Consider the following 24,470-nt stretch of genomic DNA (forward strand, 5'->3'; position numbering starts at 1 on the left):
TTCTTCTACTTTTCTTTTCAAGATCACCTCTTGGTGATGCTAACCTTCTGGCTACTCCTTTCTAATGACATAAGGCTAGTTTACTCATCATAGACAAGAACCTCAGCAGCTTTATATTTCTTAATGTCACCTTCTGATCATATGAACATGAACAAATCAGCCATTCAGAAGTTTTGCATGCTTCTGTGGTCCTGAAGGCATTACAGTAACACGGCATCACAGCTAGAGGGAGGTAGTGTACCAAGAACAGCAGGAGCATAGCAGTCACGTGGAGACACACACACACACACACACACACCAAAGATCTTGCTTACACGCAGCATTTGTACAAGTGCAGGAGGTCATGCATTATTTGGCACTGTGGAGTTTACTGAACACTGTGGGGCTGACCTATTGGACTTTTTTGGAGCGACACACAGCTTGCGAGATTTACTCGGAGATGAGCCTCTGGATGGATGAGATATAAAGATGGAAATAGGGAGAGAAGAAAGAGATCAGAAGAGATGAACCCAGCATGAAAAAAAAAAAAGTTTTATGTAAAAAGAAGTTAGTAAAGAGAAACGACAGCTAATGAAAAGCAATGGCAGATAAGAAGTGTAATGTTACCATGTATGTGTGTGGTGGCCTGGGAAAACCCTTCATATGGTGAAATTTAACATGTTGTTATTTAACAAGTAATACAGAAGATTACAAATTATAATAATGACCTTTACTATGTCTATCAACCTTTATTCATAGCCAACAGACTGACAGACGATTCAGAAGTGTTATCCATCACATATTCAATTACTATATTGTTTATTTTATATAAATAGCGCAAATGATATTTATGCATTAGAAATCCTTATATTTACATCATTAACTATTCAAAGAGCCTTTGATAATAGTCTTTGATGCAATCTCTATACAGTATTATCTCAGCTGAAATGATCTTAACCTGATTTAATATTATCCTGAGCTGATAGGCTACCTCGATATTTACAACCTCATAAGCGACATTAGTAACACTTTCTCAAAGAATCATGAGTTTACAATGAGAAATGAGTTATCATTCTGATTATCGGCATCAACCACATCAGTCTCTGTCTCATCACCTGGAGTAAAAGTCACTCACAGCCTTTAAACATGAGCCTCATCATCATCATCTCTTAACTCTCTTCAGGAAAACATCAGTGCTGAAATATTCAGGAATTAATTCAGTCCGTTCTGTTGGCTATATTTCTCGTCATAATTTTATTAGGTAATTTAAATATTTTAAAACTTTGTTCGCCGTTATTTATACAGAGTGTGGAAGTGATTGTTGATTTTCGATGGGTTCTTCCAAGCAGCCAGACACATGTGCACTATATGGCAAAAGTATGTGCACACCTGACCATCACAATTATAGGTGCTGTTTGAACATTACATTCCAGATGTAGTTTTCCTTTACTGTTATAATAACCTCCGCTCATCTAGGAAGGCTTTCCTCTAGATTTGGGAGTGTGGCTGTGTGGATTTGTGCTCAATCACCCACAAGAGCATTAGTGAGGTCAGGCACTGAGGTCGAGCGAGGAAGCCTGGTGTACCAGTTCATCCCAAAGGTGTTCAGTGAGGTTGAAGTCAGGGCTCTGTGCAGGACACTCGAATTCTTCCACTCGTACCTTCACACACCATGTTTGGTCCTCTTAGCTCCAGTGAAAGGAAATTGTAATGCTACAGCATACAAAGACAGTCTGTACAATTTTGTGACTCCAACTTTGTGCTAACAGTTTGGAGAAGAACCACATATGGGTGTGATGATCAGGTGTGCACAAACTTTTGGCCAAATACTATTTATCTACTATATAACCAAATGAGCAGGATAACTGAGTGCCTATAGTAATAATGCCATCTGATAATGATCATGATCCTCAGTGAAATTCACTTCCTCTTCCACAATCTCACACTCCTCTTGTTTAGTGTAGTTATTGTGTAATGTGAAGTTACACATTCAGTCCTGTGTATTTATTGTACTGTATTACACTTGTCTTTTTTTACTGATAATTGTCATGGTTTCTCCATTTGAACTGCAACAATTGTCATGTGCTTGTGTTTGTTTTGGTTTCTGTTCTGGTCCTGTCTCCGCCCCTGGCCTCTCATTGGTCTGTTGTCTGATTGTGTTCACCTGTTCTGTGTTAGTTCTTGATTCGTTTTAGATCTTGTGTGTGTCGTTGTTTTGTTGCAAAGTCTTACTATGCATTATCGTCATTAAGACCCATCGTTGTTTACCATCTAAGAAAGTATTTCCTTGTTCCTTATTTTTCCTTATTTGTTGCATGTTTCCCTCACATTTTAATTATCTTGGCGTGACAGGGCCAACATACTGTTTTTCATAATCTTCTTTTTCTTCTCCTAAAAATGGTTTTTTAAATTCTCTTTAACACTTTAATCTTTGAACATTTAAGCCTTTTAACCATTAAACATAAAGTGTTAGGTTTTTAACATCTTAAACATACTTTTTAAGATTTTAACCTTTAACCTATAACCTTTTAGAATTTTTGCCACTACACGCTTAACTGTTAAACATTTTAAAATCAATGACAACAAAACAGTATAAGATTGTTTAACTCTTTTAGCGGGTCTAGCGCACTCTGTCAAGCCAACATCAGAGTTCATCCATGAACTTTAACCTTCTAGCCTTGTTTAACTTTGCCTACCTGTGTTTGGACCCACACTGTAGAATCTGCTTCCAAGACCCTATGTACACAGAGCCAAAAGTTTCAAGGGTCCTAATGTGCTAAGGCCACATGTCTTCATGGGCCCATGTTCCCTCCAGATGATACATTAATTTGGAGTCATAAGGTTCATAAAGTCTCAGTACCTTTCACAGGACCCACTTGTGTAAACGCATTCCTTTTATAGTTTCAATGTAGTCAAAAATACATTGCTGTATAAGTGCTAGATACTTATGCTAAAATGCTGAAATAGAAATGCAGTGTGTGTGTGTGTGTGTGTGTGTGTGTGTGTGTGTGTGTGTGTGTGGTCCTGTGCAGTGTGTTTAATCCCTACATACCTGGACTGCATGTCTTCTTGAGTCTTGAGCACAGATGCAGTGGTGTTGTGCTGCTCGTGCTCATGGATGTGGCCCGGGCAGGGGGGTGCATGGGGAGTGCACCAAGGGGAGTGTGTCTGGGCAGGACTGGCACTCCGGACACGGGCAGTCTGGAGGATGTGGGTCTCGTTGTTCGCCTGCTTCAGTGATGCATGTTGCTGCTGTTGTTTGTAGCGTGATAGGCTGAAAAATAGGCCTAGGATGGCTTTCAGATTGCCACTGAGGATCTCTGGGAGGAAAAAAATAAATAAATACAGGAATCAATAGATGAGCAGCTACATTAATTCATTTATCCTGGTGGTGGATCCTGAGCCTATTCTGTACAGAACACAGGAATACACACTGGATGGGATGCCAGTCTACTGCAGGTTTGTCATCTTTAAATATATCTAATGTTAATTACTAGCATTTGAATAACAAGGCATTAACATGACTGCAAGTCCTGTAAGCTTCTAATGGTGAAATTAGCACTGGCACAACCTTTTCAAGCTTTGGACTTTTTCTCTCTCTCTCTCACTCACACACACACACACACACACACACACACACACACACACACACACACATCCACTTACCTTCAGCACAGAGTCCCTTTATATTCACTCCTTTAGCTGCCAAAAAGCCAAGACAGGCATCTATGTTCTCAATCTGCAACACACACACCATTAAACAAGCGCTATGAACCTGCAGTCATCAATCAGAAAGACCTCAGCAAGCTTCATCCACCAATACAGCCATGTGTGTTAAAATATAGCACACTATAACTGCCAGTCTGAAGTCAAGGGCAGATGGACCTCAATGGGACGGCTCTGCTTTTATGACTCTTTCTTAGCCCTCTCCTACTGTGAGTGAGTGTGTGTTTGTGTGACAGTACAACATAAATCCCTCTTTCCGTTAGGAATACAGATGCCTGTGTGGTCCTTAATACCAAGGCCGTTAAGATCACTTTTAAACGTTGCCGCCTCTTTAGAGGGAGCTCTATGTATGGTAAGATGATTGGTATCTAATCACAGAATCTGGGGATATTTATAGTTATAGTTTTATTCCCCTCTTTGGGATTAAATAGACAGCATAAAATCAAAGCTTACCATTTGAGAGCGGCTTTCAGGGTAGCCGTTTATGTCAGCAATCTTCTCGTTAGCTTGGATGAGACACAGAGTCAGGGTGAGTTAGTGTGACAGACAAACTTGTATAAATTTGTATAAATGTATACACTGCAGATTTATACTGGATTTTTTAAAATAAAGATCTTCACATAGTATGTGAGTGAATGGATGGATAGATGGATGGATGGATGGATGGATGGATGGATGGAAAAAGAAATAGGTGGATGAATAGATGGATTGGTAGACTGTTAGACAGATTAATGGATCATAACATGGATTAATGTAAGGATAGGTGGGTAAATGGATGGATAGATGGGTTGGTGGACTAATGGGCAAATGAATAGATAAAAAATTGATAGATATACAAATAACTCAGTGGATGAATGGATGACTGGATGGATCAAAATATGGAATAATGAATAGAGATAAAAGGAAATACTATCAGTGGGTAAACAAATGCATGGATAGATAGATAATTGGAAGAACAAATAAACGGATTGATGAATAGATCAATGGATTGTTGGATGGGGAGGCACAGCTAGCTAGATAGATAGATAGATAGATAGATAGATAGACAGATTAATGAATGTATAATAAGTTGGATAAATAAATGGAAGATGAATTTATGGATAGGTGAGTGGATGGATGGGTGGATGCACTGATGGATAGAAGAACAGATTAAAGGATTATGGGGTCAACAGTATAGAGGGATGGATTAATATATAAATGAACAGATTAATGAATAGTTAAAATGGATGGATAGGAGAGTGGATTGAAAAAACTGAAGTATAGATATATAAATGGAAAGAGGATAGATTAGAGGACTGGTGGATAGCTAGATTGACATCTTAATAGAAAACTTAATTGCTGGATGGATGGATGTTTGGATGGATGGATGGATGGATTCAAAATCTCCTAAAGGGTTAAAAACTTTAAACATCTCTGAACTTTGTGTTCCAAATTGAGCTTTAAGATCAAGTATTGCCTAACTGAACACCCCAAAAGGTTAAACGCTTAACAAAAGTGTTTAATTGCATAAATGTTATTTTGTTTTTATGCTGAAGATCTAATATATGTAAAAAAAAAAAAGAAAAGAAAAGAAAAAACATGCCTTGTTCTCTGTATAACATATGAAGAACTTTGAGCCACATTATAAATGAGTAAAAGGTGCTATAAATAAACAATTAAGGAAGCTTAGCACACTAATCCTTTGTTTCTTGCTAATTTTGTTATTGTTAAATCTGCACCATCAAAGAAATATAAAAGACTTTGAGCCACATTTTAAATGTAACAAGGTGCTCTATAAATCAGACCAAACATGTCAAATTGTCATAAAAGGCATAACATGCTGACTGTAGTGCTTCCAAACCAGACTCCCCATTTAAGTGCTCAAAAATAAACCAAATTGTTCATAAATAAATCAAAGCAGCATAGTTTTCACCCAAATGAAGCTGTTCTCTGTTAGTTACATTAAATAAAATAATAGTCAGGATGAATGTGTCTGTGGAATCAAAACCTCCTCAGAGCAAGCAAATGAACTGAGCACTGAGAGGACAAATATCTGACTCATGGAATTTGGATGTATATTCATTGAGCGGGTCAACAACAACAACAACAACAACAAAAATCAAATTCAGACCATTTCTTTACCTACAACCTGGATGATCTCAGCCAGAAGTACTCCGTCCGCTACGTCCTGCTGTAGGTCTCTGATCAAACGCTTATGACCTGACTTTGCCAGGTAGTGGTTTGCCCAGTCTGTGTAAATCTGTCCATTCAAGAAAAAGAGAAAGTCAGCCAGACATGAGTAATTCTCTCTTTTCTAGACTAACAGACTGGTATAAAATGATCACAAGCACCCGGGATAAAAGGATAAGAAAACACAACCCACAGTCCCTATTCCAAAGACTGGCATTGTTATTAACCTTCCTGTGGAGTCAGTCAATAAGAAGACTCATTTCTCAAAGTGCATGACTTCACACACACAGGCAGACACATTTTTCAGTGGCTAAGCCATTTCATTACACTGTCCAAATAACATGAAAATGTACTCTGGTACACAAGTAGACAAGAAACAATCTGGCTAGATGTGATGGTAAAAGAGACATAATCCTAGAATAATCTATTATGTGATAACATTACACTATTTCACGCTATAATAAAAACAAGTAGAACTTGACGCCAGCGGCGTTAACGGGAATACTCCCGCTGCCAACATGTCTACTCCTTGTTTCTAATTTGTATGACTCAAATACCCTTCAAATATACTTCAAACAGGTAGGACACTATTGAAGAAATACTACTTCTGACATTTGACCTTGCTTTGACCTTGACTCTGTTTGTATCAGTTCCTGAATCAAATCTGTTCATCCGCTGGTTACATTGATAATTCCATATAAATCCAACACACCCTTAAAAAACTCATTCTAGAGATATCGTGCTGAGATGTACGGACAGACTGATCCGACCGATAGCAAAAATCGTAGATAGCCAAAAGATAGGCCTTGAGTTCCTGAGCATGAACATGTAAGTAACATCTCTGTATGACAAACAGGAAGGAAACTATTTAAAAATAATTGTCAGATATTTGTGCTTGCTGTGACCTTGACCCTGTTTGGATCAATTCCAAAATCTAATCAATTCCTTTGCCAGTTACAGTGATATTTCCATATAAACCCTACAACATTCACAAGGATCTCGATTGGACATGGATAGACAGATGGACAAAGACGCAGGATGGAGATAATCCAGTATTCACTTATATGGTATATTGATTCATTTTCAGTAAGAGCTTTATCCTGGTCAGGGCCACACTGACTCCGGACCCTGTCTTGTGAACTCTTGGCACAAAGCAGGAATACACTGCTGGGACAGTCTGCCTTCACTAAAGTTGAAACGTTCGAGGTTCGAGTCTATACAGCGATGAGTCAATCGAGTCCATCCATGTAGTTAAATGCGTCATTCTGTTTGCCAAAGAGTGTGACCTTGCTTCCAGAGCATGATTCACTACTGAGGCATCTCTGCATCATATCTGAAATTACAATCCACTGTTAACCACCAACAAACGCAAGTAGATGCAATCCACTCCATTCTGGATCTAAGAAGCCTAAATGTCCATCTTATGTGTGGGCGGTAAACAAACTTGATTGGTGGTGACCACAGCACAGAATACAGCCAATTTCTCTGCTTTTACATCTGTCCCGAAAACTCTCTCTGCAACACCAAGGTCTGTGTGTACTCCTTTATCAGGAAAACGATCTGCTGGCTGGACACTCCCAACGGCAAGTGATGAGCCAGGCAAGAGTCCTAGAACTTCCACACGTGATATCAAGACATAAGTCATTCAGGAAAAGAGTCACATGACTCCATCGATTATTGTTCAGTGACATGAAGCACAATACTCGTGCCTAACAAGTTTAACTAACGGAAGACAGAGCCGTCTCAATCATGGATGCAGCCATGGAATTGCGACACACATTGCCTATATGCGGAAAAACTTTGAATGTAGAAAACGAGCCCCAAGGTCAGCATACTAAGATCCTTAAAATGAAAGCTAGATTCAAGTTGACAACATTTATACTTTTTTTAAGCCATTTATTTTTAGATCACTAAAAGATGCACGTTAAAATAAATTAGTGTGACTGACATAATTTTAAACCCAATAAACTGAAGTGACCTTATAACTGTAATAACTGTAACAACTATATCAATAGGATTTGAACTTACAACCATCTATGACCATCACAGGACCCTGGATTATTATAACTAGGGTTATAACGTTTATTATCTAAACATAACATAAATGTATTACCTAATTCAATTGTTTCTCAAGAGTTTCCACCCTTAACATTGCACATAAGCACATATATATATATATATATATATATACATATATATATATATACATATATATATATATATATATATATATATATAAATATACACACACACACAGTCAGTCTCTGTGGGGGGGGGAAAGTGTTTATTTCTGAGCTCTGAGGCTCTGGACTACTCCACCCATCCTCTGAAAGAAAAACCCGCGGCCTGGCATCGATTCTCCCCTGCGGTGCTTCTAATAATCTCCAGATCCGTGCCTTAGGCCTGTGGTAGGTTGTGGCTATGTGTGTGTGTGTCGTTTATATGGACAGAAACCAGTGAACACATGGATTCAAACCTGTAAACTTAAGCTCTGCAAGTGTACTAAGCTCATATTTAACACCTTAGCAAAAGAAATGGTTGCCACACATCAGTAGTATTATTGTTTTTTTTTTTTCGGTATCTATACTAAAGTCCAAATATGTCATGAATGAAGGAAACTCTAACAAACATCCCACTTACTTCATTCCAATAAGAACAGATGAAATGATATTTAACAAATTATTGCCTTTTATTTACAGGGAAAGCAACTGGCTCTGAAAAAGTGCAGCTCTGAGCTTAAAAGCCGTCTCCCACCAAAACAAACTCTACACCACTTTTTTACAGCCTCAAGTTTTCCAGCTACTTGTGCCAGCTTAAAAGGGGACAGAAGTGCAAAACTCAGAGCTATATATAGTGTACGGGTTTGTGTTGGAGTATATACATGAGAGCAAACGGAGTTTATGCTGGAAAATAAAAGGCCATGTGTGAGCATAGGTCAGGTTTCCACTGGAGACTGGCAGAGTGTAGTGATACAGACAGAATTTATTTTATATCATAAAGTTCCCACAATTTTGGACAACATGGTATATATATTTTTATAGACATTTGGTCTCTGCAAAGCAAAAGCGGGTGTTTCACAATTGAATAGACTTCACGCATTTTTAAAGTGACAAAAGACAAAAGCAGATTAAAAGCAGCCAATTTTAAACATCCTAATCCAATCAAGGTTTAGTAGGAGTTATCTTAAATCACTTTGTGATAACTAAGCACATTTTTGGAGAAATCAGACCTGTTAACACGTCAGCCCTCCCAATAATTTCTCATCTTGATAGGTTTTTCCAGGATTCCAAATCCAGCTTATTGTTCACACTAACCCTTTTCCGCTTACTCGCCATTAAATTCCCATGTAAAAGTAAAGGCATGGAAGAAATACTTGAGTGATGTCAGCTACCTAATTTAAAAAAAAAAAGAAAATCTCTCTCTGATACTCTCTGACTTCTGCCTTAGTTTCAAGCCCATCACATCCAACCATTGAAGCAGCCTGAAGATTAAGAAACTCTCATTTTTGTTCCACAGAGACCTCTTACTCAACAGTTTTGAGATGAGTAACACTTTACGGAAAACACAGAAAACACAAAGTTGCCTTTTTTTTTTTTGCTTACTGATGGGAAAAAAAATATTCTGCAAATTTCTAATAGCCTCCCATTTTTTCCCAGTATATCTGATCACACAACAATCATTCCAGCGAGATTAGATCACCACTGCTTTGCTTCTCAGTTCCTATTTAATCAAATCAAATTTGTCCTTTTGTAGTTTGTCCTTCTGCTTGGTTCATTAGTGGCTGCATCATTTTGCATATAGATCAGTTTTTATCCACCACATATTTGCTGGACATGTACAGAGTGACTATTTAGATTCACTGTACTGTTTTTCTAGCTTCCACTACAGCTGATCCAAGCATAATTCATAAGTACCAAAAGTTCTTGTGTATTTTATCAGCACTGGTAGTGAATCAGAGTCTCAAACATTGATGTAGTCTACCTGCAAGTTACACACATAGAGCGTCCGTTATCAGTGTTTTAGTAAAGTGTGTAAATGTTTTCGAACAAAAATATTCGTGTCAGAATTACAGAAGTTTCAGTAACATTGATTTTTTTCATACTCGTATGTTGCATATGTTGATAAATCGTATACTCGTATGTTGATCAGTTGTAAATTACTAAACTCGTTCACGCCACGTCCACAAAACTCTATAATCCTGAACATGGCATACACTAAATCTTCCAGTAATGTAGCTCAGCCAATGCAGTGCTTCAGCTAACACAGACATACTAACTCCTCCTCCTTTTTATATGGCGCCTCCTTTTTTTTTGGCCTTATTGAATGTGTAGTCTTTATTTGTTTGACAACATTTTCATTAAATGTGTTTGTGCAACTGAAATAAATAAGCTATTTAAACTTCATACATAATTTATATATAAAATTGCAGTACCTCATGCCAATTATACAAATTGAAGCCTTACAATCAATGCTCATACTGGTGAGTCTCCTTATACTGTATGTAAATTTACACCAACTCTTATAGGATATGAAAGTTGTTCTGAACTAACTGGATTTTCATGAACCACATTTCATGTTTAAATGCTCCTGAACAAATAAATTAGTTCATATCCAGCTTGATAAATGAAACCCATGGCCCATATCCAAAGTTCCTACTGTAGGACTCAAAAGGGTTAACAGGTGATATTTGGTTCCACATACCAGCCCCACTATGGATGCCCCTGCCCTACTATGGATCCCACATGGCCTTGTGCCCACCTGCAGTGTGGCGGGCCACTACTAATACAGCGCTGTAGTAAATCCTCCACTGCCATGTGCGCTTGTGTGTTTTGTAATACTATAATGACAGGGCAAGCGGAGTAGCGTTTCATCCTCCTTACCACATGAAGAACTAAGTTCCTCGCTGCAGCAGGAGCACAGGGCAAAATAAACACACATGCACTCACACACACACACACACACACACAATGCAGCTGTAGACTCGGTGTGCAATGAGACAGAACATCACATCTGACCAGGCCTGCCTCTTCTAGTCCTAAAAAAAAAACATTTTCTACTAAAATTATTCAGTGGCCACGAAAATAGTCAGGTCTTAGTCATCCAGCACAAACAAACTTTCAAGATCAAGTGGCTTTAAGAGGAAGAAATAAGCCTCATTGAACACGATGTGGTTACGTGATGTGATGTACAAAATCTGATAAAAAAATCTGTTTAGTTTCCACCCTTGCATAACCTTTCATTATACTGTACTCTTGTGCACAGTGGTGTGACTATACAATAGCATAACAGTATAGTACAATAAGAAATGCTGTTAATGTGACACTAAATAAATACATCTAAAATAAATCAAGTCTGCTTGCAGAATCACAGAGATGTTTATCTGAACTAGAGCCTGTTATCATGTAGTCGTCTGATATTAAAGTTATGAGGACTTACTGTATCAGCGTGGGTCGTAATCATGTCTCTTTAAATGTTCTACAGTAAACCGAATTTATAAATACGAACCCATTTTCAAACAAGTGAGGCACCAGAGGGCGCTACACATTCAAGGAAAGAGATTTTTAAACAAGTAAACACATGTAAAGTACAATTACAGTAGCTGTTATTAGGGCCGTAACGATACAATCTATCGTATTGTTTTGTTCGATATGAGGCTCTCAATTAGATACATCAGCGTATCGAAGAATACAATACACTCTGCATAATAAAGTAGACTGTCCATCATAAAATACTGCTTATATTACGTGAGGTGTAATAAACATTTAAAACTTAATCAAACCAACACTCCTTCCTCATGGGTTTAAAAAGAACACGCTTCTCAAATACACACTGTTTTCAGGCAGAACTCATGCTAGCATGTTAGCGTACTAGCTCCGATATTCGATACATGTGTTAAGCACTTGGGCTTCCCGGTACATTAGTGGTAGACCTGAGGTGCATATTTAGGCAATGTTTATTTTGCTGCATTAAAAGACATTGAGACACCACCGTATTGAAATCATACTGAATTTGAATTTTGTGTCAAAATCGTTAGTTTCTCAACAATGCCAAAGCTGCTATAGTTGCACAACTATAGTTTCACTCAGTAGTGTATAGTACCAAAGTAGAAATACTTTACTGCCGTACTCAAGTGTATTTTAAGGCTATTTCTGCAAGGTTTCTTCCAACTTACATTTTTACTTCACTACATTTTTAAAAGCAAACGGATAGTTTTAGTGTGATAAATATACCCAGATTCATTCATCACTCTACCGCTGGCCTTTATTCCTAAGTACGCAACTAGTGTTCACTAACCACACAGATTGCAGTTGAGGAATAAAGTAAGGAATAAAACACTTGAGGCGTGCTCTTGTTGGAAAATAATCAAAATCAGGGTTTCTGATATTATGGAACGTCCGCAAAACGAAAGTCAGTTCCTCTTATTACTTACGTTATAGTAGCTATAAACAGTCATTCCCTCACCGTCCTGTCATTTTTTTAACTGTTTGTTATTAAAAAAAAAGTCACGTTACTAAGAAATCACAAAGCCATCCATCCTGAAGACTTTCTCTTGTCGGAAAACTAAAGGAACCTCTGACTCTTACAAAGTGCTGACATTGGAGACTCCTTCCATAAATGCTATATAAACATATAAAGTTGAAGCCGCCTAGAGTACTGGAGTCATCTTAATTTTTTACCTTTTTAATGGAAACGACTGGCTCCAGTTTGCATAGGACTGAAATGATCAGACTGACCTTCACAGAACTCACAGAAAGACATTAGGAGATGGGGGGAAAAAACAACATTTGATAGAAAATTATGTCAGAGACTACACCACCTATAAAATAATGGAATTACTACAACTCTGTAATAAATCACATGACTGCCGTAATGTGAAAGCGGATTACGCTACGATTGAATGAACTTTGATTTTGCATTGATACTCCAACCTAAAGAAAAAGTTCACTACATTTATAAGAAATGCTGCCTCACCTGTCATATTTGATTAAAAATAAAATATACACACATGCACACAGGACAAACCTAAGAGCCTCATTAAAACTTTACAACGCTTAACCAAAGCCTCAACTGCCTGCAGGTGTGAGTTAATCAGCACACACTGCTGAGTTTACGCTTCCATTACCACATTTACGGCTCCTTACTTTTGCACTTTTCCATATTTTTGAGAAAATTGCAGTAAGTAAGGAGCACTGACGCCTTTTAACGCAAAACATGCTGCTCTGATTTCTAATCTCAGATCTTTCATCACACACACTCACTGTAATAAAACAGCCGAATAAACCTCTGAGACAGAAGCAGGAGGATGACTTCGCTCAAACCTGTGGATCTGTAGACGTTTCGTTGGTCGTGTGGCTCTTTCTCTGTGGTGCGCCGGTGCTCTGGCTGCTTTTCCTCAGACTGGAGTGGTGTGTGAGCTTCGCACCGCTGCTCTGAGTCATCCGTGTCTGAATGTGAGGCTGAGGAATGGGCAGAGCGCTGTGCACAGGCTTGGGCAATCCTGACTTCATCTTAGGGGTGACCAAAATGGCTGGCATCTTCTTCTCCTCTTGTCTGCTTGTCCTGTCTTCTGCTGTCCAAATGCAGACAGGACTGGCAGAGCTGTGCTGTGCTTTTACAATGGCACAAGCACTCACACACACACACACACACACACAAACACGCTCACACACTCGAGTAGGAGTGGGACTCGGAGCATTCGTGTGCTGCCTCAACAGCTGGTGCGAGTCAGTGGACTGCCCCTAGATGCCTAATCACTCTCACACACACACACACACACACACACACACACACACACACACACACACACGCAGAAGTGGTGCAGGGAAGCCACACACTTTCACACACAGTCCTGACCTCTACAAAGACGATCACCACAGCCTGCTAAATTGAGCTCTGAGCTCCTCAGCTAGTTGTGTTTTCTGTACAGCTCTGCAGCACCTGCTCTCACTGGATTAGAGGGCGTGAACACTGAAACGATAATGTTCAGCATCTGTTCAGATCCCAGAGAGCTCTCGAGAGGAATTCCCTACTCAAAGAGAGTGTGAGAATCCTGGAGTCACAAGTGCAACACTTGTTAGATGAAAGACTGTTCAGCAAGATCTTACCAACTATTATCTGCCCTTTTCCACCAGTCTGTAATCATTTCAAGGAATTAAAAAAACCTGAGCAACCTGAGCAAGTGTAGGATTTTGTAGCTCAGTTTCCTTTAGTATAAATAGCGATCCAATCTCATCAGAGTGTAAAGGGTTCATCACGGTTCCCTTCCTGGTAATTTACGCTTTTCTCAGTGATGAGCAGATTCATCTCAGGTTATCTTAATACAGCTTACTTTGCATAACTCACATTTTTGGGAGCGGTTTGGTTTATTGGAACAGCAAGCAGAGCTAACCTCCAGTACAATGGAAACATGTACTATACTCACTCACTCACTCACTCACTCACTCGTTTTCAGTAACCACTTTATGCTTGTCACGATGGATCCACAGCCTAGCCTGGGAAAACTGGGCATGAGGCGGGAATACACCCTGGATGGGATGCCAGTCCATTGTTGGGCACCATGGAAATACACTTGGGGCAATTTATCATATTCAATTCAACTACTGGCATGTTTTTGGGCAGTGGGTGGAAACAATAGAACCCGGAGAAAACCCACAGGGAGAACATGCAAAACTCCACACGGACTATCACCCCAGCGCAGGATGGAACCTGGGACACTTAAGCTGTGAGGCGTAATTACTACCTGCTGCACCACCGCAACTATAATTCAATGGAAACTACTCTGTGTGATAAGTAAAGAATAAAACACGATGGAGTGGTAACAGCCCTTCAGGCTGCATCACACCATCGCTGATTATTTTCCTATAAACACATGCCACACTGTCATTTATTCCACTCATACCACAGCAATTTGCTAATGAATACATTTTTTATTCTTTCCAGAACAACACATCATGAACAATGCATCCATTTATAGTTACATTTTAAATGTCTACAAAACAAGTTAGTTCCTGTTATCACTTACGTCATAACAGTCGTTTTTTTGTATTCCTGCTATAACCTTATCCAAAGTAACTTCAAAGCATTCTGTTGCATAGCCAGATGAAATTGTCACCACTGATCTTGTGAGCTAAATCAAACATTACTTGTTCTTGGTTCCAGACCAGCAGCATTTTTCATGCTGGAACTGAATCGATATCACTAGCCAAGAACTGCATTTTTTGTGGTGAAAAAAAAAGCACAAAATGGTTGGGATTAGTCAGATCTGGAACCAACACTGCCATCTTGTTTATGTGTCAAAAATCGACTTGAGAGGGATTTCCATCGTTGCTGATGGATATTCAAACTCGCACATAAGAAATCCTGACACTATAAATTATGGCTAAGTATCAGAGGTGGGAAAGCTGGCATATGGATAAAGAGATGATCTGATAAACGCTGATGGAATAAGTGATGCTATATCAAGAGTGTGTTCCAGTCTCCCCATGACTGTATGTGTTTGGCTGGTGCTCTTTTGATGATGTCATCTTGTTGCTTCTTCTCAGAATATGAATCTGATTCGCTTTTGCCTGTTTGGATGGAAACATACCATACACTCAGACGTGGGCAGGATTAGTGAGCCATTAGTGAAGCGGAGAATGTGTCTTAGGGGAAAAATTAAGTGACAACCTGATGAGCCTTGGGCATCAGATCTGCAATTGCCTTCTCAGTCAGCAAAACTGAACAGGCAGACGGATAATTTATTTCAATATGGTCTAAAAATTTCCTGCATTTCATACATACAGCGCTATTTCTGAAAACAAGGTGAAATAATTATTAAAAATGAACAATTTAAACGTAGTTAAAATGTAGTTCAGGGTCAAACTGATCCTAAATCCGCCTTCATCTGACCGAATTTCAGTCAGTCGTTATTTAATAATTTTAGTCAGTTTATTATTGAAGAGTAAGACTCAACTTTTTGAGGAATTCATATGAAACTAAAATCTGCTTTAAATCTCAACATTTACTGAAATTGTTATGATACATGTTTTAATTATGATACATGTTTCTCTCCTTCCTGCCTCACATTTCTTCACTCACCAAATCTGCCATGTTTCACCTCCGTAATATTGCTCATTTACGTCCCTTCTTACATATCAATGACGCTGAGACACTGGTTCATGCCTTCATCACTTCTCGACTAGACTACTGTAATTCTCTTTTCTATGGTCTACCAAACACAACATTAAATAAGCTCCAATATATCCACAACTCTGCAGCTAGGGTTCTCACTTTTTCTAAGAAATCCTCTCATATTACTCCCATCCTACACAGACTTCATTGGCTACCCATTCGTTTCCGTATTCAATACAAGATTCTCCTTATCACCTTCAAAGCACTTCATGGTCTCGCCTCCCCATACATTTCTGATCTCATTCATACTCACTCCCCAGTTCGCACATTACGCTCTTCAGATACTGGTCTACTGTTAATTCCACGCCACAGGTTAGCATCGTTTGGTGGACGAGCGTTTTGTATCTCTGCCCCCACACTCTGGAATTCTCTTCCCAAAAACATACGTGATCTTTCTTCATTACAGGATTTCAAAACCCACCTTAAAACACATCTTTTTCTTTCTTGTTTTTCTGATCTCTGACTGTATGATCTGACTCATGCCATGGATTTCATGTTTATTTCCTTTGTTCTTTGTCTGCTGTCATGTTTATCTATTTTCATATTGTAAAGTGACCTTGAGTTTGCAGAAAGGCGCTATATAAAATAAACTTATTATTATTATTATTATTATTATTATTAATTATAGCCATCTCTAATGACTAAAGCTACAATCACACCGGACTGGATGCAAATAAAATCTGACTGCAGTGCTTGCTATGTATTGTAAGGAGCGTGTCCGTCTACCACAAGGTTCACCTTTTAATCGTGCAAGTGTGGATTTCACATATATACCATATATTGGTTTTACAGTATGTCTGTATACCTAGCTATCTAGATGGGCAAATTATCAAACAGCAGATGTGTTATTTCAATTTTTACTGCAGTTTGGCCGCTACTTGTTTTTAATTCAGGAAGAGCACCAGGACTCCCGAGTGGCACAACAGACAAACATTCAATCTATTGTTGGGAGATCGTATGTTCATAACCAAGAGAGCAAATCTGGGTGGGCTTTTTGGGAGGGAGGGGAATACTGTCTCTCCCCTGTCAATCACAGCAACACTAGCCAATCATGGCCATCTGTGAGCTCATGTAATGTATGTGGAAGAGGGCTGATAGCGCTCTTTGAGTCTGTTTGAAACTATGTGGTTTCAACGCATCTTGGAGGAACGCATCTTGTGGGAAGCACATGTTAGCCTTCACCCTCTCCGGCTGCTAGTTGTCATATGATAGGGGAGATCTGAATGAGAATTGGCAGGTGAACCAATTAGCGTAAAAAATGGAGGGAAAAAACTCAGGAAGAGCTGCAACAGTTTGATAAACTTCTACTAATTTTGCAGATTGGGGTTACACATTACACAGAACTTAGATACTGCTATAAATAACTTTTTTAATTTTTTTTTAATCTATGTGGCCCATTATTCGCAGTATGGCAACACTAATTAAACTCCCAAGTTACGAATGGTCATCACTTCAAGGCTGCATCTTATAATTTGCATAAAGATGAATCCAGCTCAGACAAGTTCTCACTCCTCTCGACCCCACAATCTCTTGAGCATTTTTTCCCCCAAAAATGAATGGGTGCAAAAAAATCACATGGCGAATTCACATTCAGCATGCATGATATTGACTCCATGTGTCCTGCATTATCATCCCTATTACTTTCAGTCGAGAAGAACACACTAGTTTGGATGCTAATGAAGAATGACGGGATCATTTTTGAAAAAGATAATTTGATACAACAGTTCTTCGTAGTTGCCTCACAAATATTCCAACATTTTATACTAACAGTGTATTGATGTGAGTGAACGCACTCACCTCCCACTTTATAATCCATGTTAACACATTTAAATTGTAAGGGGAAGGATGTATGTGTTTATGATGTACAGTATGTGCCTGAATTACTTCTTCCTTTCTCTGAATTTGAGGAAAAATGTTGGCAAATTCCTGTGCCTGATCACACTTTCTTTAGCACCCTGAGGGAGACAGTGCTTGTTCATGCCCTGATAGCCTTCTCTTGAGCTTTGGGAGGATAAAATTGTGCCTAAGCAGCATTTTTTGTTGTTGCTGTTGGGTTTTTTTTGGTGCCTGTGGATTTGAAATCAGTAACTCCTGCTGAGTTGAGGAGTAGTGCCCAAAAACCATCATGTCCTCCCGCTTTAACCTTTTAAAAGAGCTTTCATTTAAAGCAACTAGATGTCGCAACATTTGAAGAAAGTTAATTCTTGGCATAGCTGTTCAAGAAAGAGCTGTGCTAGTAACTGTGCCTTACACAAGATTCTGAGAAAAAAACAAAAAGTGAAAGCACACACACACACACTCAACAGAAAAAACTTTCAGCTGTGAAAGCCTTTTAATTCATTTTCCTTATTTATCTATTTTTAAATGATATATATGACAGGTCATTTCCATACCAGTGATTTGCTCAAACCAGAGCTGTAGAGCTGTCGATGGTAGTGGTGCCCTTTAGGCGAGAGTGTGTGTGAGCTGTGGAACACACTGCACTCATGGGTAATTTCCCAAGTGTGTATCATCCAGTCACAGAGAAAATCACCTCAGGCTGTCAGTGCTGTCCTCAGTAACATGTCAGAATCAAGTCTGAGAGTCAAACCGACCATGCATTAATAAATGGTAGATATGTTCTCGGGGTCCATAAACATTAACAAGTTTGCTTGATCTAAAGTATACATATCTTAAAAGACTCAATTACACATTAAAGTCCTACGCTGTCTGTCTCAAATGATGTCTGACATCAAAGTTTATCTAAGCTATGAAGAACCAGATAAAGATGGTACTTGAAATGAGACAAAATATACAAAAAAATTTTGCCCATTTTACTGTACAGATACAAGTGCCTTGCATAAGTTTTCAAGCCCCTTGAACTTTTCCAAATTTTGTAGTGTTACAACCTAAAAGTGAAATAGACCTAATTGGGACTACATGTCATGGATCTACATGAAATATACCCTTATATTGAATTGAAAGGAAAAATCAGTATAGTTTGCAAAATTATTTACTAATAAATAATAAAAGTTGTGACTACGTAAGTATTTATCTCCATTGCAGTGAAACCCACATAATTGTTCTGGTGCAACCAGTTTCCATCAAAAGTCACATAATTGAAAAAGGTGAATGAAGTCGACCTGTGTGCAATTAAAGTGTCATGTGATCTCAACATGAATACACCTGTTCCAGGAATACTGCAGAGTTTGTTAGAGAACATACTTAAACAAACAGCATCATGAAAACCAAGGAGCTATCAAAACAAGTCCGGGACAAAGTTTTAGAAAAGTATCAACCAGGGTTTGGTTAAAAATAAATTCCCAAATTTGGAAAATCCTGCACAGCACCATTACATCAATTATTTAACAAACTGAAAATATATTACACAACTGCGACACACCTGCCTAAAGGAGGCTGTCCAAGAAAAGTCAATGACCGGGTAAAGAGGAGATTAGTCAGAGCAGTAACCATTGTAGTCCCAGGCAATAACACTACAAAATCTGGAAAAGTTCAAGGGGGTGAATACTTATACAAGGCACTTAACAGAGTGCAAAATTTGCTAATTTGAGTATTGCAGGTGATTTACAAAGAGTAATTACATAAATTAGGTTCTATGATAAATTGTTCTTGATATCCTAAACAGAATGACCTGTGCAAAATTTTTCCATAGACCCTGAAAACTAAAAATTGTAGTAGACATTTGTAAAATGGGTTAAATAATTTTTTTTGTGAAAGCCACTGCCATTTTTTAGGTTGTGATTGTGTATAATGTCACAAGTGTCAAGTGCGCTTTCAGACTTTTCAAGCAGTCATTAAAAAGTCTGTTAAAGACGTGAATGGATTTTATACGTCAGAAACTTTTAATTACTATAATTCCAACGTGACATGAATGCCATATAATAATGAATGACAGATATTTAACATCAGTGGCATTTAATTAACTCATGGTAACCACATAACTCTCATTTACTGTCCTCTCTCTGCAGTTTGTAGGCATAGCATATCTTTAGAATACACTCATTGGCCTCTATATTGATATTATAATCGCACTATTGGTAATCAGTACTTTGCACACTTTCGGCCTGGCACCCATTCCGGGACCCTCTGGCACATAGCAGCTGGATGCCACCCGTAACAGGCTAGTAACAACCTGAATATAAATGTTATATTTCCTGTGACATTTGACAAATACAGAATAATTAAAACCATGTTTAGCACATCCTCTAGACCACCCAATCATGACAGAAGAATGATTCCATCAACACCAAAACTGTTGCATGATCCAAATCTTAATCTACCCTCCATATAAGACCTCCAGACTCGAAATAAACAAAGTGAAGTTTAGATCGTAAAAATAACGTTATGAGCAAATATGGCAAAGGATAGAGTAATAAAAACGTACCATAATGATAACTGTGGGAGGTAGGTGTAGGTTGCTAAGTTGACGCTTCAAATAAACACAGTATGCAATGTGGAATCAATTTGACCAACCAGTGATGTTAATAGAATGGGTTTAGTGGCGTAAACCATATAAATACCCACTGAGCAAAGCACATTTTTATGTATTAGTGTTATGAACCAAAATAGCAACGTGTAATGGGTACATCAGCAAACACCTAACAAACCATGTGTGACTTAAATGTGCTGAAATGTTTGCGTTAAATGGTCCATCAAGCCACCAGTTTATATTAATAATGTGATTCTCCCATTGTCCAACATAAACTCCTCTCAGAAATTCTGTCAGGTTAACACAAAATAGATAGTTGGCTAGTACTAGCAGGGGAAATGGATGAATATAACTTATATATGTCTCAGGAGTCCTGTCAGTCTAGCACATTAGCTTGCTGAGTAGGCTTAGCAGTGAAGAATTATGAATATGACTCAGAAATCTTCTCAGGTTAGCACACATTAGCTTGTTGGCTAGTAACAGGTTGGCTAGTAACAGGGAAGATTCATGAGTATGACTTAGGTACGGCTCAAGAATCCTGTCAGTTTAGCATGTTAGCTTGTTCAGTAGTCTTAGCAGTGAAGATTTACGAATAGCACTTAAATACCTCTCAGAAATCCTGTTAGTTTAGCACATGTTAAATACTTGGCTAGTACTACCAGGGATAAGGTAAGAACAAGACTAAAATATGCTAGCTTGTTATAGCTTGTCTTAGCAGTGAAGATTTATGAATATGAAAAATTCCTCTGAAAAGTCCTGTCAGGTTAAAGCATATTAGATATTTGGCTAGTATTAGCAGTGAAAATGTAAGAAAATAACTTAAATTCCTCTCAAAAATCCTGTCAGGTTAGCTGATGTTAGCTAGACTTAGCAGAGAAGAGTCATGAATATGACTTAAATTCCTTTCAGAAATCAGGTTAGCATATGCTAACACTTTCTATACTGACTGATTTGACGTCACTTGACTCTGATATACCAATCACTCTGATCTTAGTAACATTATTACAAAATATTAAGCTAGGCTTACAGGGAGAGTTAAGGCTAAACTCTAAAAATCTGTGAGGTATGAAGATTATGAATACCAGTCATTCACGTAAATCAGAGCTGGTTAAAGAGCATCAATGGCACCTCACAGACAAGAGAGTGTGTGAGATGAGGAACAGGCTGCACCTACAGATAAATCCCCACATGTACACCGTCACTGAAAAAAATTGTTTCCGGTTCTGAATGTTCATAACTAAAAATAGACACATTCAGAGACCCTCAGAGTGACCCAGATGACAACCAGAGGTCTCTAGTGGCTCTTGATATTTTGTTTATATATTGTTATATATGTTTGTTGATAATATATTGTAACACACATACACACACTGTGTGTGTGATTAATCCTAGCTGGTGTTCCAATGGGAGTCAATGGTGTGTCTCTAATGGTTTAATAGTGACTTTAGTGGATCTAACTGACTAGGCATCTTCAGTGATGCCATTCTTCTTCTGTTCGTTTTTTTTTTTTTTTTTTTTGACCCTGCTAGCATCCAGCAAAAAAGTGGCGTAGCTGTGGGCGTGAACAACCCCCTCCACCCCGAAACGATGCTTAATCATGGGTTAACATAACACACATACGGCACAGCTGAATATACATGTGCCAAATAACACTTTTGCACAGTAATGTAGCTGTAAGGATTTTCACAAACACCTGTTTCATAGTTACGATTCCATATTTAATCGCCCCCAAACATCCCTTATTTTTACAGCCTGTGAAGTACTGCAAGTTTAGTGCAGGAGTAGAAAAAGAAAATGTCATTTCCCTCTCTTACAAGCATCTTATTTGAATATTTTCCAGTGGAACTTCCATACAGGTGTTTGGCAATGTTATTAATATGGCAAGAGTGATTGACAGTAGATCATTCCTTCCATACAATTTGTTGGGGGTTCGATTCCCGCCTCCGCCCTGTGTGCTCAGAGTTTGCATGTTCTCCCCGTGTTTCAGGGGTTTCCTCCGGGTACTCCAGTTTCCTCCCCGAGTCCAAAGACATGTGTTGTAGGCTGATCGGCATCTCTTGTCTGTAGTGTATGAATGGGTGTGTGAGTGTGTGTGCGATTGTGCCCTGCAATGGACTGGCACCCCCGTCCAGGGTGTCCCCTGCCTTGTGCCCCGAGGCTCCTGCGATAGGCTCCTGGCTCCCCGCGACCCTGTGTATGATAAGAGGTACAGAAAATGGATGGATGGATGGATGGATTTCCTGTTCCCCCGCTGAAATGAAGACCTGGCTACACCACTAGCTTCCATCCTCAGCAGCAATATAGAAGATGTTGGAAAAGTAATACCTAAATGATTCTCTTGCATGTTTTCTGTTAGAACTGGACATGTCGAGGTTGACCCAGATTCTGCTGTGCTTGGTTTAATGATTTTCTGACAGTCTGAACTAAAGACTGGTTGGTTGGTTGGTTGGAGACTCTTCTTGTGTGTATTATCTGACAGAACCCTGCAGCACCACTGGCACATGCTGTCCGTGTGTCCAGCACTATGCTGGCCTCTTGATCAGCTGAACGCTGTTAGTGACAGACTACAGAGCTTCAGGATGCAGACTGAGAGAGAGAGAGATACATTATCTCAACAGAGCTGTTAGTGCCAAAGGCATCAGTGGAGCTCTGTCTAAAACTCAAAGAATGCTACATGCGTCAAGTTATTACCGAGAAATGGGTGAAGGAAAAAAAAAAGATGCTGGGAGGATTCAAAAGATGTGTTACTGAAATTTTGGCTGAAAATAGTTTGTATTAGGCATAATTCTTGATTGATTAACGATTTAACTGTGTGTTGGTTTAATGTCATTTTTATAATAAAAGCATAAGATGAACATGCACGACCATTTATTAGCACAACATAAAAGTAAAATTACATTTCTGTGTTCCTTTTAGACAAAAAGAAGAAGAAGAAAGGATAAGAGATACGTAGAATTAGCGTCTGCTTTGCTCAACTAACAAATTCACACACATGGAAGCAACATGAACGTTTGCACCACAAAGATCTTTAGCCTGAAAAGGTTCGAGTGATATGAGGGGTAATCAATACTCAAAGTATTGGCTCCTTCAGATATCACACTTAGCGAGTATTCTTTGTATTAATATCTCTATAGCAATAATAATAAATGATAAGTTAGACTTGAAAAAGTTGCAGTATCTAAGTAAAGCAGGATCTTGGAACTGAATTGCAGTCTCTCGGTGGATTGAGGGACCTGTGCTTTTAGTGGCTGCGTCAGAGGAAGTTAAGTGCCATCGATAGAGAGGATATATAAATAGGAGTAGATAACTGAGCAAAGCCCAGTGGCACGTGAGGAGGCACTGGCCCAGAGGAAATAGACGTGCAAAAAAGTGCACACACACACACACACACACACACACTCTGTTGAGGAGATTAGACAATCCGTCCTTGAAAAGAAGGCTACACTTCACTCGTTCTCAGTGTCAAGTACAGACAGGATAACACTCCCTCCTTATGTAGTGAATAAAGTAGGCTACGTATAGTGAGTCACCATGAAAAACCAATCGAGACACAGCTAACCTCAGCCACTTTAAATTAGCGCTGTCAAATTCATTGAAAAACTTGCATTTGAGTTTTAATGCAAGCTATTTTATACTTCCACAGTCAGAATGCACATAAATTATAATAAATTTCATGTATTTAGCCATCGCATGTATTTAGCCATAGTTTTTGCTGCTAATATCTAGTTTCTTATGTTACCGGGGATCCGAAAAAAAAAAATCTGCCCCTTTCAACTCGTTTCAACTTTTCAACTCAACTCTTCACACGTATTTCTTTAATTGCTGCTCCTTAAACACACGGTGAGATCCAATTCAAAATGAATTCATATTCACTATATATGGTCACTACATAGGATATAACATGAATGCCATTGTAGAGCATAAGTAGTGCAATAGACTACATGTCTGAGAGAAAGTCATATGAAATTCAACAACTAAAACAGAAAGACACGAGTAA

General features: G+C 38.7%; 1 protein-coding gene across 4 annotated transcripts in view; it reads right to left on the bottom strand.

Moving 5' to 3' along the window:
- Positions 1-24,470, bottom strand: part of nav2b (neuron navigator 2b) — a 125,185-nt gene that overhangs the window by 84,409 nt on the left and 16,306 nt on the right. For 2 of the 4 annotated variants that reach the window (XM_034305856.2, XM_034305854.2), the window contains exons 1-6: positions 13,194-13,620; positions 5,827-5,944; positions 4,159-4,211; positions 3,646-3,718; positions 3,032-3,299; positions 391-447 (exon numbers count right to left, since the gene is read on the bottom strand). In XM_034305856.2, the coding sequence (XP_034161747.2) occupies positions 391-447; positions 3,032-3,299; positions 3,646-3,718; positions 4,159-4,211; positions 5,827-5,944; positions 13,194-13,409 (785 nt within the window). In that variant the 5' untranslated portion in view covers positions 13,410-13,620. Of the gene's footprint in view, positions 1-390; positions 448-3,031; positions 3,300-3,645; positions 3,719-4,158; positions 4,212-5,826; positions 5,945-13,193; positions 13,621-24,470 lie in introns of those variants that run through there. The other 2 variants (XM_034305857.2, XM_034305855.2) reach the window with 2 other exon arrangements.

Source organism: Pangasianodon hypophthalmus, chromosome 7 (assembly GCF_027358585.1).
Source record: "Pangasianodon hypophthalmus isolate fPanHyp1 chromosome 7, fPanHyp1.pri, whole genome shotgun sequence".
In the NCBI taxonomy this organism is placed as follows: Eukaryota; Metazoa; Chordata; class Actinopteri; order Siluriformes; family Pangasiidae; genus Pangasianodon; species Pangasianodon hypophthalmus.